The 19,500-nt window shown below is 36.3% G+C and overlaps 1 protein-coding gene and 1 pseudogene across 3 annotated transcripts; one reads left to right on the top strand and one right to left on the bottom strand.

The window, feature by feature from the left end:
- Positions 1–3,021: 3,021 nt before the first annotated feature.
- On the bottom strand, positions 3,022–4,585 carry LOC147556176 (pentatricopeptide repeat-containing protein At3g47530 pseudogene; annotated as a pseudogene). Its single transcript, XR_015234105.1, has 2 exons — positions 4,433–4,585; positions 3,022–4,004 (listed from the first exon to the last, which is right to left on the bottom strand). The product of XR_015234105.1 is annotated as a pentatricopeptide repeat-containing protein At3g47530 pseudogene (transcript).
- Positions 4,586–8,913: 4,328 nt separating this feature from the next.
- LOC147556175 (P-loop containing nucleoside triphosphate hydrolases superfamily protein) lies at positions 8,914–19,500 on the top strand. 2 transcript variants are annotated; one of them, XM_086663965.1, is made up of 19 exons: positions 8,914–9,290; positions 9,485–9,624; positions 9,718–9,864; positions 10,000–10,090; positions 10,357–10,475; positions 10,986–11,176; positions 11,340–11,550; positions 12,848–13,088; positions 13,478–13,845; positions 14,229–14,358; positions 15,040–15,242; positions 15,330–15,676; positions 15,927–16,023; positions 16,092–16,310; positions 16,494–16,733; positions 17,300–17,509; positions 18,257–18,526; positions 18,642–18,845; positions 19,082–19,500. In XM_086663965.1, exons 2-19 carry the CDS (start codon positions 9,505–9,507, stop codon positions 19,247–19,249), a joined length of 3,576 nt encoding a protein of 1,191 aa, XP_086520091.1. In that variant the 5' UTR covers positions 8,914–9,290; positions 9,485–9,504; the 3' UTR covers positions 19,250–19,500. The 2 variants fall into 2 exon arrangements, with proteins under 2 accessions (XP_086520091.1, XP_086520093.1); XM_086663967.1 differs by having other exon boundaries at positions 9,108–9,290; positions 15,043–15,242.

Here is a 19,500-nt window from a genome sequence, read left to right as displayed (position 1 = left end):
AGGAAGAGACTGTAACCGGTAAACAGAGAGACTGAAGGAAATAACGCGCCAAGGCTTAATTTCTAACGGGCGAAGATGAGGAAGGTTGACCATATCTCACATTCCAGATTTAGAGTTTTATTTACCTTCTCTCATTTAGCGGGTGACATAGATTGTTATTTTTAAGGTGGGTAATAGATCAAAGAAGTGGGATGAAATCAAAAACACAACAAACGGTCAGATTTGTCTTTTGATTTGTCCCAGTCAGCACAACATTGTGTTTTGTTATATAGACTAGGTAAGACCCTTGCCTACGGCACGGTGGATTCTGTTGAATATTTTATACATCATAAAATAGTTGACTACTCGTTATGGAAATAAATGACCTTTATGGTGCAAAAATAGAATTTTGGTTACAACTATTAGATCTCCTTTTAAAAGAATAACATTGACTTCTAGCTCTAACACTTCCAATCTCTAGAACACCTTGCCCAAGGCACCTACTGATGAATTTCTGAGGTTGATCCAATCTCTTTATAAGAGGCCTAACATGACGGAATAAAAACCAAGAAACTCATCAAAATCAAGAAATTCTTAGGTTGATCGATTCTTCTTGTTGAAGATTATTGGATGAAAATCGAGAAAATTTTGACCATTCTAAAACTAATAATTTTGTTGAAACCAATACGTGGAAATCTCTTTGTTATAAGAATGAAATTTGTGGGGTAGTTGATATAAACATCTAACAAATAAAAGAGGGAGAAAGCCTTCGTCCTCGGTAGATAAGAAAAACCTAACAAATGAGAAAATATCTAGAATTATAAGCACCCAACCGGAATGAGTTAAAAGATGAAAAATTATTAAAATTTGACAAATCATTATTTAAGGAGACAACAAATTTTTAAAATCCAAGATGGTCCAATAATTACTTGGAAGTAAAATATTTGAACCATAACATTTTATCATACCATCTTATGCACATATTTATACATGATGTACATGTTTCTTACTTTAAAAGTAAGAGTCTTAACTAAAATTTAGTCCACGCTCTTAGAAACTCCATAACTCAAAATCACATACCTTTTGACAAAAAAAAAAACAAATACCTTTATTACTTTTTTATCGGTTTTCCCTTTACCGGCATATATTGAAACCAAAATAGGAAGAAAAGAAGATTCGAGATCACTTGAAATGTGAATTTTGAGTTGACAAAAAAATTCTTTCAGTATTCTTACAATCTTATGAAGTGTGTAACTTCTTTACACAATGGATACATCAAACTCTGCGAAGAAAATCACAAATTTGAGAAAGTGTCTTGTCAAGAAAACTTGAATAGAATTTCTAACGGCCTTTGAATATATTGGTGAAAAGGAAGATGAAGTCAACCTGTTATCATGGAAAGATAAATGCGCAAATTATAGAGAACTAAAGATGATCAAATTGAAGAACAAAGATACAAACCTTCAAGTAGTTGTTAGAAAGAACCATAGATACGAAATATATTTATAGACCTCTTCAGACGAAATTATTAGATAAGATACAAGTGAGGATTTTAACTAATTATTTAGAACCAAATCTTCTTAAATTCGTAATTCTAGATAGATAGTAGTGTACTTACATTTAGTAGTCTTTTAGGAAGAGCTTACCAAAATAATATTTAGAAACGCAAAAGATATAGATACGACCAACTGCCCTGAGACCAATATCCATAATTTTTGATAAGTCAAAGGAAAGAACTCAACCATGCAATTGTAGAGAAGGTAAACGTCACGAGCACAAGAGTCGTGTATAGTTGAGAGTAATAAGGATAGCGGGGAGGCCAAGAGTGTATAGTTGAGAGTAATAAGGATAGCGGGGAGGCCAAGAGTCTAGGGAGTATTACTGCCCAATTTACATTTAGCAACCCTTATGACTGAGAAGATGAGTAAAAGATAAGATTTAAAGGATAGGTTGTGTCAAACGGAGAGTTACAAAAATGGTCATTTAGTATGGAATTAATTGGAAAAGAATTTTAACTCCCAATACACCATTAAACTCCCACATTATTTCAGGTAATTAGTGTTGTAATTAGATATACGGATCTAAAGACCACAATTGAAAATAAACCGAGATGGACGACTATGATATCATGGGTGAACGAAGTTTGCATAATAGATTTTAATGAGAGAGTGAATGAATTTTCATTTTCTTCGGTAGGTAATAGATCTAATGGCTAAAATTTAACAAAAAACACAACGAATATGTTAATCACTTTATGGAAGTTGCGTATTACAGAGAGGTTCACAATCCCGGTATCCACCATTATGATCTAACTTCATATGAGATTAAGATAAATTTCTCTTAACTTAAGATTGAAACAATAACAAATAATAATAGGCAAGAGACATCTTCATGAACAAAAACCACCTGGACAGAAAGAACAAAAAGCAGTGGGAGATTGGGTGCCAGCCTCCCGATGCCCAAGACGAGCAACAAAACCAATCTTGATTGGGAACGACCAAACTTTGATGCCCAAGACGAGCAACAAAACCAATCTTGATTGGGAACGACCAAACTTTGGGAACCACACTGATGATGGAGAAAAAGAAACTAAAGATTGTGATCCCACACAATATATTTGTATGAAGCATTTACTACACAACGTAAGAACGTAGAAACATAAATACACCCAGTCAATGTTCACTCTATTGCCTTCACAAATAAAAATAATAATACGAATTTTTGTTGAAGAGGCCTGATAGTTGTTTTGTATTATTATTATTATCAATAATGAATGGAGTAAAAGATGTATACAAAATTTTGTATGATCATCACAGGTTCTTCAACAACAGAAAAAAAAAAGATAATCAGAGGCCTCAAAATAAATAGAAGGACAAACTAAACCTATATGACATGAGAAACAAATCAATGTCTTGATCCATGTTAGGCCAATCCAAAAGGGTCTAAAAGTGAGAAGTGATAATTAATCGTTCATTGATGAGGCACATGAGTTCAAGTTCACACATATAAAGCAATTTTGAGAATAATGTTGTATGTACTGAGTCGTTGAAATGATTGTTTTTGACATAGAATCGATGGTTTACATCTATGAAAAGCCCTTGCTTAAAATCACATTTAGTGATACTTCGAGAATGGAAGTGCTTTATGTACAAATCTGTAACTTGATCGTACTTACTACACTCTTACATGAGAGGGTATGAGCGGTTTCAAACCTCAGACTGCTTTCTCATATGAAAAGTCCACATACACTGCCTTCTCAGATGTTTTTCAGTTGTACTACAATAAGGGGATGTTTGAATTCCTTTCTCTTTCATTAACTTCCTCACATTAGCTACATTCTGCCAGTCCCCAACAGACGCGTAAATGATCAATAACAATACATAATCTCCAGCTTCTTGGGTTTTTAACTCGATCAAATGGGAAACGACTCGTTCCCCAAGTGAAACATGACCATGAATTCTGCAAGCTCCAAGTAAAGTCCTCCAAATCGTTGAGTCTGGTTTAACCACCATTGAAGTTATAAGCTCATAAGCTTGATCAAGTAAACCAGCACGACCTAAAAGATCAACCATACACCCGTAATGATGAATATTTGGTGATATTCCAACTTCCTTCATAGAATAGAATATATCCAAACCTTCATCGACTAAACCGACATGACTACAAGTTGAAAGTACACCCGTAAAAGTTTGATCATCGGGAGAGATACCCATTTTCCGCATTTCTCCAAAAGCTTCAATAGCATCTTTACCATGGCCATTCATCGCCAAACCCGAAATTACTGCACTCCAAGTTACCACATTTTTATTAGGCATCCCCTGAAACACTTGAAATGCTTTATCAAAGCATCCACACCTAGAATACATAGCTATTAACGAATTACAAATTTTAGCGGCATCTCCATAACCATGGTCATTAATATATTTATGAATCCGTTCGCCGAATAATAATGCACCCAAGTGAGCACAACCTTGGAGGAGAAGCAAACATGTAACATCATCTGGTTCAGACCCAAACTCAGATTTCTGCATAAAATCAAATATACTCAAAGGCATCACGAGTTCGACCATTAGGAGTATAACAAGAAATTAAAACATTCCAAGTAACAGTATCTCTTTCAGTCATTTCATCAAATAATTTACAGGCATCAACTCCATTATCACAAGTTGCATAAAAACTCAGATTTCTGCATAAAATCAAATATACTCAAAGGCATCACGAGTTCGACCATTAGGAGTATAACAAGAAATTAAAACATTCCAAGTAACAGTATCTCTTTCAGTCATTTCATCAAATAATTTACAGGCATCAACTCCATTATCACAAGTTGCATAAAAACTCATCAATGTAGTACGTAATTGACTATCTGATTCTTGCCCATCTCTTAAAATTCTACAAATTTTAGTACATGATTTTAGCATAAAAGAGGAAAAAATGGGGTTTGGATAGATACCTTTTTCTCACATTTGATTATAAAAATCAAAGCTTTTCTCAGGGGAACTACTCCCTCTGGGAGTAAGCTCTGATCATGGTATTGTAGTGAGAGAAAATTTGAGTTGAATAGTTGATATCTTGGGAGGGGGATAGAGCAATCAAGGATAAGAAATTAGTTGAGATTTGAAGTAAATGGGAGATGTACGAATTATGTGAACGTGGATTTGAAGTAAATAGGATTTCTTTGTACATGATTTGATGGGTGAAAGTATTGGGTTTGAAGATCCATTCATGGTGAAGACAAGATTATGTTAGAAAGGAAAGAAGGCCAAAGTTGATTTATAATCGATTTCTACTGCCATCAATTTTCTTTAGCCACCATTTTTCCTGCCATGATTGCTCCTGCCATTAATTTCTTTGGCCATCAATTTTCTAACGTCCCAACATGAAGAAGACAAGGCTCAGTCGTTTCTTTTCTTGGATAATAACGGCCGAAGGAAGATAAAGTGTACCAAGATGATGAGATTGGACCAAATCTCATGTCCCAGATTTGGAGTTTTATTTACTTTCCCGTATATGGTGGGTGATTAAATTTGTAAAAATTAGGGTGGGTAACAAATCAAAGGGTGTGAATCTTATCAAAATCCCAACGAACGACCGGATTTGTCTTTTTCTTTGTCCCAGTCAGCACAAAACATTGTGTTTTGTTATATAGATATAGATATAATATAATTGTAGTTATAAAACCAGACAATTGTTGTAGAAAGCCAGTAATTGTAATATGAGACTACGGGGGTGATGTTAGAAGAAAAGAGAGAGATAGAATTTTGTACATAGACAAGAGATCAATAATGGTGAGATATATATGTGGGGTTTGTGAGAAGTCAATTTGATCAAAGTGGTGAATAAACTCGTTGGGCTTTCGAAATAAAGAGGCATGATTATGGTCTTATGGGCGTCTAAAGCGAAAACAAGTAAATCTCCTATCTCCTAATTCTTTTGTATGCTCACTCAATTTATGTCATGATAGGTTTATTATGCCTAATTAAATAGTTTCTATAAAGAATGATTAAATGGTTTAGATAAGGGGAATTTAACATTTCCCCTTCGCCACTAATGTCCAATTACGTATACCCTCTCATTTAGTTAGAAATTAATGAAACTCCCTTTTTGGCACCTGAAAGTATGAAAATAGCCCCATCTTTAATATATTTTCTTTCTCTTCCTCTCATATCCCTTCCTCCGACATGACATTTCAATTTCGATCTCCCCATGAATTCCTACCTAATTTGTATGTTCAAGTAATAAAAAAAGTTCTCCCTTTTTAATTTTTCGTTCAGTTCATCCTTTCAATTTAAATTTGTATTCGTTGAATGTACAAGAGTTAATAAATAGAAAGAAAAACAGAAATCAAGAGGTCTTCTTCGATATTGGTTACATTGGGAGACATCATTTTAACATAAAGAGTTATTTCCTTTTTGACCCCCTAGTTTGTGACCAGTTTCCTTTATGGCCCCCTATTTATTGTAAATTCAAAATTGACCCCCTTATTTAAAATCGCCAGTTAACTTTAACATTTTATTCTTTCTTCCCTTAAATACCCTTTGATGCCGGACAATGGAGATAAGAGAAGGGAACACAAGCTAGAACAAAAAGGCTCACCACTCTAAGGGAAACCGAAGAGATACAGGGCCGAATAAGCTCACCACTCTAAAGAAAACTCCGAAGAGATACAAGGTTAGAAATAAGTCGTAGACTTCAAATAAACTTTTTCTTAATTAGAATCTGATGATCCTAGACAAACTTCAACTTACAATTTATAGAGTTGGGACATATCTTCCAACCTCCATTCTAGAATAGACTATGTAGAAAACAACAAGATGCATGAATTAGCATTTATGCTCCTTAAGGACTGTGCTGACTCTTCGTATGGATTGACTCGCGTACCTTTATTGATGTCCCAGCAAATGAGTTTGCCCACTTGATCATAATGTTTACGAATGGACACGACCATGAGTGATTGGAGCTTGAGGGGTTAGGTTTAGCAACTTTCGGGAAGTATTTAGCCTTCAAAATGCGAGCCTAAAGCACCTGAGGATTCTTAATCATCCTCCAAACTAACTTGCTGAGGAAAGCCTGGTTATCTATGTGCAGGGAACAGAAGCTTAGCCCTCCCATTTTGCGGGGTTTACAAATGGAGGACCAGTTGATGGTGTGGATGGTTTTGGATTTTCCCCACCAGAAAGACCTTTGAAGGGTCTCGATGCGGTTACTTATGCCTTTTGGGATGGAGAAGCACTGCATTTGGTATCAGGGAACGGTTGCTACTATAGAGGAGATCACTACAGAACGCCCAGTTTGGGAGATGAGATTGGTTTGCCACTTGGACAGTTTTTTCTGGATTTGTGTAAGAAGAGAGGAGAAAATTTGTTTCTTGTTCTTATTGATGAAGAGACGAGTACCCATGTATTTATCAAGAGTTGAAACTTGATGAACTTTAAGATTACGAATGAGCATTCTCTTGAATTTAGGGTGAGAATTTTTAGAGAAGACGATAACAGATTTGGCGTAATTGATCATTTGGCCATAAGCGGCGCTGAATTCCTTGAGAATCTGTTTCAGATTGTGAATATTCTCCAGTATGTTGTGACCGAAGATGATACAATCATCAGCGAAGAGCAGATGTTTAATATTGATATCGGAATGAGGGATCGGGAAACCTTCAAACTGATTTGGATAGGTATTACTTTCCAGCATACGATTGCGCCCTTCTATGGCTAGTGCAAAAAAGGAAAGATGAAAGTAGGTCCCCCTGCCGAATGCCCCTACTGACTTCGAAGGTGGTGCGGGGGCGACCATGAAAAGAGTTGTCATGGAGTTAGAGAAATGTGAATTTCATCATTGTTCACATTTTATATATAGGACAAAGGTGCGTGAAAATAGTTGAAGTTCTTATCTTGCTTTTATACCTAAAGTCGTCTTCATGTTTATCCAATTATTTTCAAGGCATTCCTTCATTCACTCAACATGATTCACAAATTTTTTTTTCTTTTTGACTGTTTATCGTCCTTTCAAAATCAACTTGCCCAACGTTATTTTGTACATTGTCCCATCTTGAAAGTCGTAAGACTATTGTATGATTGGTATAAGCTACAGTATAAATAAACATGACCACGATTTTAGAATATAATAAAATGTATGATTGTTGTAAGGTTGTTGTATCAATAAAACCAATTCTAAAACTTATATTTGTTGTATTATGAGTCAAAGGTGGGTCTATAGTCACACCAATTTCTTTTCATTGGCACCCCCAAAGACTCCTTCTACAGTCATTCATATTTGACTAGTGCGCTCTATAAACACGTTGCTCTTGGAATGAACAACATAAGAGGGTAATCATATTCTCAGACTGGTCCAGTCAGAAAGCTCTCAGAGAGGATAATCTGAATCATCTCGAACTAGACAGTCTAAGACCTTGTTTACCCTCTCGGACTGTCCAGTCCGACAGCTTCGTTATGATCTATGAGTGGACCTATCCCAGAGCATTTAGACTTTTTCAAATATGAGAAATTTCATTACTACCTACAAGTCACTCTAAAACCACTTGAAATCAACTCAAAACTAATCATAATTTTTTTTAACTGTTTAAATACTACAAAAAAATTTTAAACACTAGAAAGAAAAAATTCAAAATTATTATGTTAGGATTTTTAGAGAAATAGAGATCTTTTGAAGAGTTTCATCAGTCTCGTTCTTTAAAGAACGAACTACAAACGATACCCTCTGACAGATGGCCAGTTGGTCCTCTGCGCATTATTCTTCGGAAAGACAAAAAGATTTTCAAAATCAAGAAGTATTTGAAGATGAGGAAAAACAGGAAACATCTGAACATAGATAAGGACTTGAAAATAATGATAAAATTAGAGAGAATATAAATAAGGGGGAGTCCAATTTGACATTAGCAAAGGGTAATTTGGTCGTATATGAAAATTTATAACTTATTTGTGATGGTTTAGGGAATTCGAAGTAGTTTCAAACGTAAGGCGAGGGATAGATTCCGTAAGAAATCGAGCTTTCTAGGTCAAGATATTGAATGTTAATGGGTTTTGCTAGAGTCAGGCCCCTCCTTTTAGCGTTAATCTGATGACTTGACTTTAGGTTATCATTCAAGATATGAAAATTTGATAAACCAAACGATCAATTGCTTCTTGTGATTTTAGGACAAAACGAACAAAACTCAGAAATTTCTCTAACGCTCAAGTCCGTAAGGAGTTTTTGTAGTTAAAAAATTTAGTTGAAAGTCCGAGTTTAGAGATTGAACCTTCAATTGATGATTAAGGCGAACATGTTGCTTTATATAAGCCCGGTTATCCGACTGCTGAGGAGAGGCTTAGATGGGACGACAATTAATCACCGGGTCAGATGAGACCACGCTTTTGCGACAAAAGAAGCATAAGTTTCCTTGTTTGCATATATTTCGTATCCAATAGATATTAGGCTGGGAAGCCAGCCCGTCGGAAGCTCGGACGGTTTTTGTTCAACCTCGGCTGTTTGCTGGTCGGGCCAGATTAGCCCAGTTAAACACAAATCAAAGCCCCATCCCGGGAAATAACCCGGCTGGTCGGGCCCTTCACCAGTACGGGACGGTCCAGCCCGGACCGATAAGCAACACTGGCTTGCCGCCAATAAGACTCGACCAGAACTTATACCGAATCAAATACATCTCACACCCTCTTCTAGTTCCAGTAAAACCCTAGTAAGGAACGTACAGAGATAGGTGTTGATAGAACTTCAAACCGCCGTTACTCAAATCATTCTACACTCGTCGGAGAAGACCTTCAGTTTCACCGGAAATCTGACCCACATCTCGGAAAAAGGTTGGTAGACCAAACCAGTAACAGAAGTGGAGGAGTAGGAGAAGAAGAGTTTTGATTCTTCTTTATTTTTTCTTCTATTCCTCCTCATTCTATATTTCATTAAGAAAATCTTTTCTTATAAAGCTTAAATTCAAGCACAAAAGCCATTCTTTCCTAGCTTTAATAATTTTGTCTTGTTTTCTTTGTGATTTTAGGTTTAGGGTTTTAGAGAAAAATGGAAAACCAATCTAACAAGACACATAGATCACGTCAAGCTGGTCCATCAGCTGTGAAAAAAGATATAACTGATAAGAAGAAGCGTGATATATCCCAAGAAAAGCAACACAACCCAAAGGTTTGTTTTTTTTGTTTTATTTTATATATACTATCAATACTTGTTAGTTGAATTGAATGATGATTTTGATGTCTAATTGTTTTTTCATTCTAGGCATTTTCTTTTAATTCGTCAGCAAAAGCGAAGCGTTTACAGTCCCGAACTGTTGAGAAAGAGCAAAGGAGGCTTCATCTCCCAACTATCGATCGTTCAACTGGAGAACCAGCTCCTTATGTTGTATTAGTACATGGGCCTCCTAAGGTAATTGTTTACTATATCATTTGATAACCTTTTAGACGTGAATATGTCATAGTTAGAGGTAATTGTGAAGTGGAACTGTTGTTTCGGTCTGCAATGTGGAGTGAGTTATTGAAGAGGTTAGGGTTTGGTTTTCAGGTTGGGAAGTCCTTGCTGATAAAATCCCTTATAAAGCATTACACGAGGCATAATTTAACGGAGGTCAAAGGCCCCATTACGCTAGTATCAGGTACAACTTTCATCCTTTTTGAATTAATGAAGATTTCTTTAGATGTTTGTTTTTTTGAATATGACAAGTTTGGTGTTCATTGATGTGTGAAGTGTATCGAGGGTTTTAATTTGTCGAAGTATTCCACAAAGAAGAATTGTGTTTTTATTGCCACTGGTTTGAAATTTCTTAGTTCAAAAGTATTCATGGCACTCTTTGTTCCATGAAGCCGGACATATCTTCTTTCTTCAAACCTTTGCTTATGATTCTGAATGTGTTTATGTTAGGTAAACAAAGACGTTTACAGTTCGTGGAGTGCCCAAATGATGTTAATGGCATGATTGATGCAGCTAAGTTTGCTGATGTTGCATTATTACTAATCGATGGAAATTACGGGTTCGAAATGGTGAGAATCTCAAATTCGTTAGATTGTTCTGATTTTAAGGATTTTTTTGACCAGATATTTTGAATTTTTTGGGTCATATATGATACATTATCCCGATCCTCAGATTTAGGATTTTAAGTGACAGCTTGGTCTAGTCGTGTAGAATCTAGATAGCTGGCTAAAAGGAGAGTTTTACGTTAACTCAGACCTGTTCTGGTGCTCTATTTTCCCTAGCAGTCAAACATCGCAGTGTTGTTAACTAGTCGCCACTCGCCACTTTATTTGGTTTGCGACTCCTTTGTGACCTTGTTTGGTCGCTAGACTGCCTTCTACACCACCAGTTTTACTTTCAAACATAAATAAATCTTACTTCGTGTTGGTACTGCTTTTTTTTCAAGAAGGATAATCTGATCGCTAGTAAAATTTCCATGAACTTCAGTCTACATGCAATCGAGCAATTTGTATTGAACTAAATGACTGTTATTAAACATTATTTTCTTTTCTTGCAAACTCTATTCATTGGTTGTGCAGGAAACATTTGAGTTCCTTAACATTTTGCAAACTCACGGGTTTCCAAAGGTTATGGGGGTTCTTACCCATCTTGATGAGTTCAAGGATGTAAAAAAACTAAAGAAAACTAAGCAGCGTCTCAAGCATCGTTTCTGGACCGAAATATATGAAGGAGCAAAACTGTTTTATTTATCGGGTCTTCTACATGGGAAGTAAGTTGCCTTGGTTGCATATTCATTAAGATATTGTGCAAGTTTTTCTGAGAAGTGGTCTTTAATATAAAAATAAAAAAACTGATAGAAGGAAAAGAAAAAGCCGGAGTAGTAAATTCAAGGGATATTATCTCTGATGTTTCTTATGCACTATGATTAACAGGTACCCTAAACGCGAGGTTCACAATCTCGCGAGATTCATTTCAGTTATGAAATTTCATCCTTTGTCTTGGAGAGCTTCACATCCTTACGTATTGGTAGATCGATTTGAAGATGTTACTCCTCCAGGAAGAGTGCACGATAACAAAAAATGTGATCGAAACATAACATTATATGGGTATCTTCGAGGTTGTAATATGAAGAAAGAAACTAAGGTAAATGTTTCAGTTAACTTGTTCTGACGCTGATATATATATTTACGGTGCTGGCTGATAGCCACAAATCAAGTGGCATGTTTATTCTTGAATCACAAACCTACAGTAATGTAGAAAAACCATATTTTTTGTGAATATTACTTGTTTTCGATTTGGTTGTCATTATATAGGGATAATGCACTTTTAAGTCATTAATCTTCTTAGAGAAAGTTGCAACCTAGTGTAGGATTACGAAATGCTAAATAGTACATTACTCATAATTCTACAATCAGGTTACGTGAACAGTTTCTGTGAATTTGTAATTACTTCGATACACTCTTTGGGAGTGTAGTTTTTTTAATAATGAAGTCATAACTGACAACTAAAACCCATCAGATGTAGATTCGGCATATTTATTTTGTAAATGCATTTTTATCCTTTTTACTACAAATTTCTTACTTGTTTGTAGCGCTGGACAGAATCTGGTTTCTTTGTAGCACTGGACAAAATCCGGTTCTGTAGAAGTTAAACATAATTGATTGTATACTTGTACAGAAGTTTAGGTGCACAGAATGAAAACACTCCTTATGTCCAAAGACTCTTACAAGTTTATAACCTATTCACAGCCTGTCTAAAGGCATGATATGTTAGTAGCGGCAAAGCATCTAATTCGTTTATAATTTTAATAATATCGTTAGTTAAGCGGTTACGATTGGCTGAGCCACCCAAATAACTTGGTGATTGGGTTGGGATCAGGGGTAGCCTGACTCACCCCTGATCCCAAATAACTTGGGGGTTCTTTTCCATTGGAGTAGGTCCCTGGGCTGGGCTAGGGCGTATTCGTATTTAGATTTTGTGTCTAATTGGGGGGGTGTTATAAGCATGTAATCTTGTAATCGTGCAAGCCCCCCTTCCCTTGTACAGTCTTATTCTTTCTCTCCTTTTAAATTAATTCAAAGTTTTCAAATAAAAAATTGGGTTGGGATCAGGGGTAGCCTGACTCACCCCAAAGCATACCCCAGGTTCAACGTTATTGTTGACAATTTGAATAATTTGAGTTCAATTGATTAGACTGGAGTTTGTGGCCTATGTACAGAAGAATTATTATGTCTGTGTGTATATATATATATATATATATATGCATGTATAATGTATTGCAGGGGTATATGAAAATACATGCAGGTGTTATAGAAAATTCGCCGAGTTATTCAGCTCGATCAGTGGGGAGCCTAACCAATCCTGATCTTATCGCCACCCCCTACTTCTTAGATTGTCTTGTTAACCTTCACGATAAGTAACTTATAATTTGTTGCAACAGGTGCATATTGCTGGAGTGGGAGATTACAGTTTAGCTAGTTTAACAAGCTGTGCTGATCCTTGCCCTTTACCATCTGCTGCCAAAAAGAAGGGACTGCGGGAGAAAGAAAGACTATGTTATGCACCGATGTCTGGCCTTGGAGATCTCGTCTTTGATAGGGATGGTGTCTACATAGACATTAATGATAATCTGGTACAGTTTTCTAATGTTGACGACAACAATGGAGAAGCTGTTCGGAAAGGTATTCAGTACCTTGTTTTGTCCGGATCACAATAAGTAGTCTAAGAGTACATATAACACCTTATTCATTTATATACCATTGAGTGTTGAATTCAAAGCATGCAACTACTTTCTCTTCATTGTTAGGTAATCATGTAGTAGTTAATATTAGAAACTGAACCATATCGGCCAAGGGTTGGTAGCCTGGTAAGCGACGTGGTCGATGTATCAGGGGTAAAAAGACTGATTCTGGAAAACTATTCTAATATCCTATTTTGGTGTATTGATTTGGTAGTAGTCTATATCGGTGAGATATTGCCGGTGTACTGCAAATGATACATTCATATCAGCTACTTACGTAATAGAGTTTCCATTTTGGAGTTGAATGTCTTCTATCCTTATGTTTATCAGGGAAGGGCCATGATGTGGGCGAGGTCTTGGTAAAATCACTTCAAAAGACGAAATATTCAATTGATGAGAAATTGGAGCAGAGTTTCATTTCTCTTTTCAGTAGGAAGCCTCCTAATGCATCAGATGATGAAAGCTACAAACCTGTGTCACTGGAGGAGTCTAAAGAAGGTAGTACAGAAAATTCGGGAGATGAATCTGGGAAGGACAGTGAAATCAGCGGGTCTGATGATGAAGATGATGAGGCTGAGGATGTAGATGTCTCAGAAGGGGATGATGCAACACAATCGAAGTCAAAGGTTAAAGAACACATTGAATTTCACAATGGAAGGCTAAGACGAAAAGCAATACCTGCTCATGATGACCTTGAGGTAGTTAATGCAGGCCTACCTATTTCTTTCCATTACAAGGCTTTCTTTCTTACATGATCATATCACTGAGTTAAATATGCTGATTAGTTTTTGTTATATATTGAGTTGTAGTTTTTGCTGAATTATGTAGAAAAATAAAAACTGATGCATAGTACTATCCTTTTGTTGACTTCTTGGAAACTGTTATACCAATCTTGTGTATATGTGATAGTTCCAGCTCATGTGCTTGTAGCTTGTTTTATATTTTCGACATTTCTCTTTGTTCTCAATCTCTTTGATATTCTACACGAGTATCTCCTCTGTTTGACATTATATACTATGTATCATCCTGTACACCCTTCTTGCTGTGACATGCAAGCTAAGTGCAATTTTGATAATGCCAGGGTTCTAATGAAAAAGATGACGACGAAGATGAGGAAGATGACGAAGATGAGGAAGACGAGGACAACGATGACGTCGATTGCCAGTCATCTGCAGGTGAAGCTTCTTCAGATGAGGATCACTCAGAAGATGGTGAGCTCTATATTTTTATTGCAAAGCTATTGTAAATGTAACCTTCACACTTTTACATGTGTAACGGGGAATCTTTGCACCGATATCTCTATTTGACAACAACACGAGATATCACTTACCAGATATATTTAGCAAAAAATGCTAAACTGAAATATGGCGAGGAAGTATTTCCTTGTCTTAGTTATTAGGTCGTATATTTTTACTTACAATTTCTACTTTTGGATTTATCATTGTTAAATTTTACATAAAACGTGTAACTTAAATAGATATTTTGTAGTCCCAACAAGGTTTTGTGCAAGTATTTACGAGATATGTAGCTGCTCATGTTATACACATTCGAATGAGTGCAAGTATCCAACAAGAGTATTAGATACGAAACAACTATCCTGCACGACCAAGAAAACCACTGGAAAAGAGTATCCATGTATTTAAGCTTTTTAGTGACAGTAAGATGTTTTATATATTTTCTAGGTTTAATGCTATATTGCCTACTAATTTTGAGTAAGAAGTAAGAACCTTTTGTAAAGAGTACTCATTTAACCAGTTAATCATGGATTTGAGCAATAATTATGGCAAAAGGAATTTTACTTGCAGTTAGTGAAGAGCATGATGATATGTATATATTTTGGTCTGTCGAATGCAATGTATCTCGTTCTGACATCATTAGTGCATTATGCTCAGAAGAAGAGATGGGAAACGCTTCCAAGTGGAAAGAATCCTTGATAGAGAGAACAGTCTTGAGAAGAACTACAAATCTCAAGCAACTTGTATATGGAAATCCTACTTTAAACTCAACAACCTCTATCCCTGGACAAGATAGCAGTGATGGTGAAGAAAGTGATGAAGATGGTGAATTCTTCAGGCCCAAAGGAGAGAGCAAGAAGGTAATTTTCTGAAGCTACAAGTCATTGTATGTTCTTTCAGGTGAATCCATATTTAAAATCAAATTAACTTTTTCTTTTGTGCTGCAGAAACTCAGTGAAGGAGTAGATGGGAACAATGTTCCTGCTGAGGATTGTTCTAAGTTGATGTACCATGTTGAGCTGAAGGACTGGAAAAATGACGAGCTTCTTGAAAGTATCCGTAATCGTTTTACCACTGGAAATTGGGATAAAGCTGCCGTTAGAGGTCAAGCGTCAGATGGTAATGGTGAAGATGATGATTCCTTGAATGGTGAGTTTGAAGATCTAGAAACAGGAGAGAAGCATGAGAACCATGGCGAGATTGATGTAACAACAGATGCAATGGAAGTGGAGGACCCAGCAGCTGAGGAGCGAAGGCTCAAAAAGCTCGCACTTCGTGCAAAATTTGATGCCCAATATCCTTTTTAATAAGTTTTTTTTTTACCGCCAAAGATGCACTTCAATGTCATTATATTCACCTATTTCTACTCTTGATACTGGGCCGTCCAAGTTATTTAATCATGATAGAAACAATCGTTTCTGGCTTTAAGATCCCATCTTCCTCCTTCTCGACAGATTAATTTGGAAGTCCACAGGCTCCATATTATTTTTGACGATTTTGTTTGTAAAGAATGTTAGTTGGTTGCTTCCTTGACTCAAGGTTACATTTGAAAAGTCTGACCCAGCAGATGAGGACGTTGACGAGAAAAAAGGGTCCAAGTTTCACCGACAACAAGTTAATGATAGTGGATTTTATGATAAGGTAAAGTTGTTCACATCTGTTAATTCTGCAATTCAGCCAGGTTGTAGCTAAATGATTGGATTTCACAGTTGAAAGAGGAGGTTGAACTGCGGAAACAGAAGAATATTGCTGCACTTGATGATCTTGATGAGGCAACTCGAGTGGAGATGGAAGGTTTCAGAACTGGGACTTACATGAGGTTGGAGATTCGTGATGTTCCTTATGAGATGGTTGAACATTTTGATCCTTGCCATCCACTTCTGGTTGGAGGTATTGGTCTTGGAGAGCAAAATGTAGGATATATGCAGGTCAGTACGTATTTTTCATGTTTGTAATTTGGAGAAGTACAGTAGTATTCCCAACTTTTATTTACCCTTGTTTGTATTTCTCTAATGTAATAGAAAACAAAACATATTAACCATCAGCAGGAAGTTGATTGCGCTTTATATACAAAACTTTCCATGTCTGATGAGATAATCTACTTCTTCTAGGCCCGAGTTAAGAAACATAGATGGCACAAAAAAGTATTGAAGACAAGAGATCCAATTATTATTTCAGTTGGGTGGAGAAGATACCAGACTACCCCGGTTTATGCCATTGAAGACCGCAATGGACGGCACCGCATGCTTAAGTATACACCTGAACACATGCACTGTCTTGCTATGTTTTGGGGTCCTTTAGCACCTCCGAAAACTGGAATAATTGCTGTTCAGAGTGTATCCAACAAACAGGTTTGATCATTTCTACTTTGAACTGCTAAAATTGGCCGGTTCGTATGATGAAAGGGGAATCTTAGATGCTCCTTTGTAACATAATTAAGCACATATAATTATTTAAGAGTGTTTCTCCTTCATGCTTTCACCTCAATTACCGCAGAACACTGTATTGAATCTGAACGAGTCAACAAAACTGAAGTTTTAAATTTATTCTTGCCCGTTGACATGGAGAAATGATACTTTTACTAGAGTCCACTGAAATTCCTACAGATTCTTTTTTTTTGTAAGTCTTAATACTTATCTTACATACCAATCAATCATGGAGAAGAATTACTTCTACAACCAAATTCTTTTTACCCAGACATGAAGTGATGGAACTAATTTGTTGCTAATGTATACCAATTCATTTGTGTAATTTTTATTGCATATCGTCAATGAAAAAAGTACTTCTGTTTTTGGTGAAGATGACTTCTCAGTTATTTGTTTGGGAAAGTAAAATAAAAACATAACCCATGTTATTTTCTTACTTTCTTATTTTTCTGGGTTTTGCTTGCTGAATGGCGTTGTGTTTGGGTCCGCAGCCTTCATTTAGGATTACAGCAACAGGCGTTGTACTTGAATTTAACCATGCTACGAAGATAATGAAGAAGATTAAGCTTGTTGGTTATCCTTGTAAGATCTTCAAGAAGACTGCCTTCGTCAGGGACATGTTTACATCAGATCTTGAAATTGCTAAATTTGAAGGTGCAGCCATTCGGACTGTGAGTGGAATTAGGGGGCAGGTTAAGAAGGTAGGAATGTGTATCCTTGTTAAAATCTGTTGCTTGCATTCTATTCTTGCGCTTGTTTTGATATTAGTACCTCAATATATCTGTACTGGACAATGATGGAGTTAGCAAGTTTTGAAAATTCTCTGGTTTGTGGATTTTCAAAAGTGAGTGCACAAGCCTGTAAATTATTTACCTGTTTTCTCATAGTTAAAAACCATTATAATATCCTAAGTAAGCTGAGAAGTTACCAGAACGGATATCTTTGATTCCAGTTCCACCTGTTGGAGGAGACAAAAACCGGAACCTGTTAGTGCAAAATAGGTAGTAAGGTTGCAGGTCTGTGTTGTTAGATTACTGATCTAGAACTGTCCTTTTATGGCTCTAATTACGATTTTTTTGAATAATTTGAAATGAGATTAAGAAAACAAATGTGTCCGAGAATACAGGTTACATAATGTAGATTATATGTTATGCAAAGATACTCTCCCAATTGAACACGAAATCATACAAAGATAAAGATGATTTCTTCTTTAGCTTCCTGCTCAGTGCTAGCATTCCTTTCAAGTCTTCCTCCTGCAGTGGGTTCTCAAGACTACCTTCTTTAAATACTTATTATTTATATCCTTCCAAGTTCCACACGCACCATAATGGCTGCTCGTATCATGTTTCACAGATTTTTTCCTTTCTTGCATTTACCAGTTCCTGTTTTGAATCAGGAAATCTTACACTTGTGTGATCGCTATTTCTGTTCTCAATTTCGTTCCGCAGGCAGCAAAAGAAGAGCTTGGTAATAAACCCAAAAGGAAGGGAGGTCAAGCTAGAGAAGGGATCGCTAGATGCACATTTGAGGACAGAATTCTGATGAGCGATATTGTTTTCTTGCGTGCGTGGACCCAAGTTGATGTGCCCCAGTTCTTCAACCCATTAACCACAGCCTTGCAACCTCGTGATAGTACCTGGGAGGGTATGAAAACAGTAACTGAACTGAGGAGAGAGCAAAATCTCCCCATACCTGTTAATAAGGATTCTTTTTATAAGGTTGTGTATTTTGCTCTACCTATGGATGACACCTTCAAATTTGTTTTCTTGAACAAAAGGTTACAATTTCATTTCTCAAATGTTGATATCCTTTTTTGTTCATGTTGGTTAACAGCCAGTTGATCGAAAGAAAAGGAATTTCAACCCCTTGGTAATCCCGAAAGCCATGCGAAAGATTCTTCCGTTTGAAACACAACCCAAGGACACTCCTGCAAGGAAGAAGCCACTGCTCGAAGAGAAACGTGCAGTTGTTATGGATAGTCACGAACGTAAAACTCATGCTCTGGTTCAGCATTATAATTTGATCAAAAAGATAAAGGTACACTTTTTTGGGTTTCCTTCTATATAGGATTAGTATGAGGATATTTATCATCTCGTTGCATTCCTGTCCACAAGTAACACACACCAGTGACGGAGACGCCAACTGCGGTGTATCTTTTTTGTAATTTAGTTATATCAGCAGTGATGTACGATTCTTCAGTTTATAGTGTAAGATTAACCGAGTCTCCAGTTTTTCATATTTCTCATATATTATTCTCATGGCATTTCTAACAGGAGAAGAATAGAAAGTTAAAGGAAGCCGTAAAGAGGAAAGTACATGAAGCACAAAAGGCAAAGGATGAACTACTTTCAAAGAAGCGTCAGAGAGAAGAACGGCGAGAGAGATATAGAGAGGAAGATAAAGCGAAGAAGAGGAAAATCAGACGAAATGCTGATGATTAATAAAGGATACAACTATTGTAGGTATGAGAAATGAACGTTAAGTTTTGCTATAGTTAGTTATTAGTTATAGCCTTACTGAAGCTTTTACCAACAACAAAGATGAAATTTCAGAGTTCATAATTATTGCTTTCGTATGCTTTTTGGGTAAAATGTTCATTGGTTTGAGTAATTTCTCTGGTTGGACAGTTTACATGAAGGTGGAATTTTTGTTAAATTTTTGGTAGTCATAAATGAGTACAAAGTTATTTAAA

The sequence above is a fragment of the Eschscholzia californica genome, unplaced genomic scaffold, assembly GCF_041429995.1.
Source record: "Eschscholzia californica isolate CP2 unplaced genomic scaffold, dmEscCali1.0.p SCAF_2, whole genome shotgun sequence".
NCBI lineage: Eukaryota > Viridiplantae > Streptophyta > Magnoliopsida > Ranunculales > Papaveraceae > Eschscholzia > Eschscholzia californica.
The sequence above is the reverse complement of the archived record's forward strand: the minus strand, read 5'-3'. Positions and strand labels throughout refer to the sequence as shown.

Bases quoted from the DNA above. Each gene is read 5' to 3' on its own strand.
- LOC147556175 (XM_086663965.1), top strand. From the start codon at position 9,505: ATGGAAAACCAATCTAACAAGACACATAGATCACGTCAAGCTGGTCCA. The intron at 9,625-9,717 runs GTTTGTTTTTTT...TTTTCATTCTAG, and splicing joins AAAAGCAACACAACCCAAAG to GCATTTTCTTTTAATTCGTC. The intron at 11,551-12,847 runs GTAAATGTTTCA...TTGTTGCAACAG, and splicing joins ATATGAAGAAAGAAACTAAG to GTGCATATTGCTGGAGTGGG.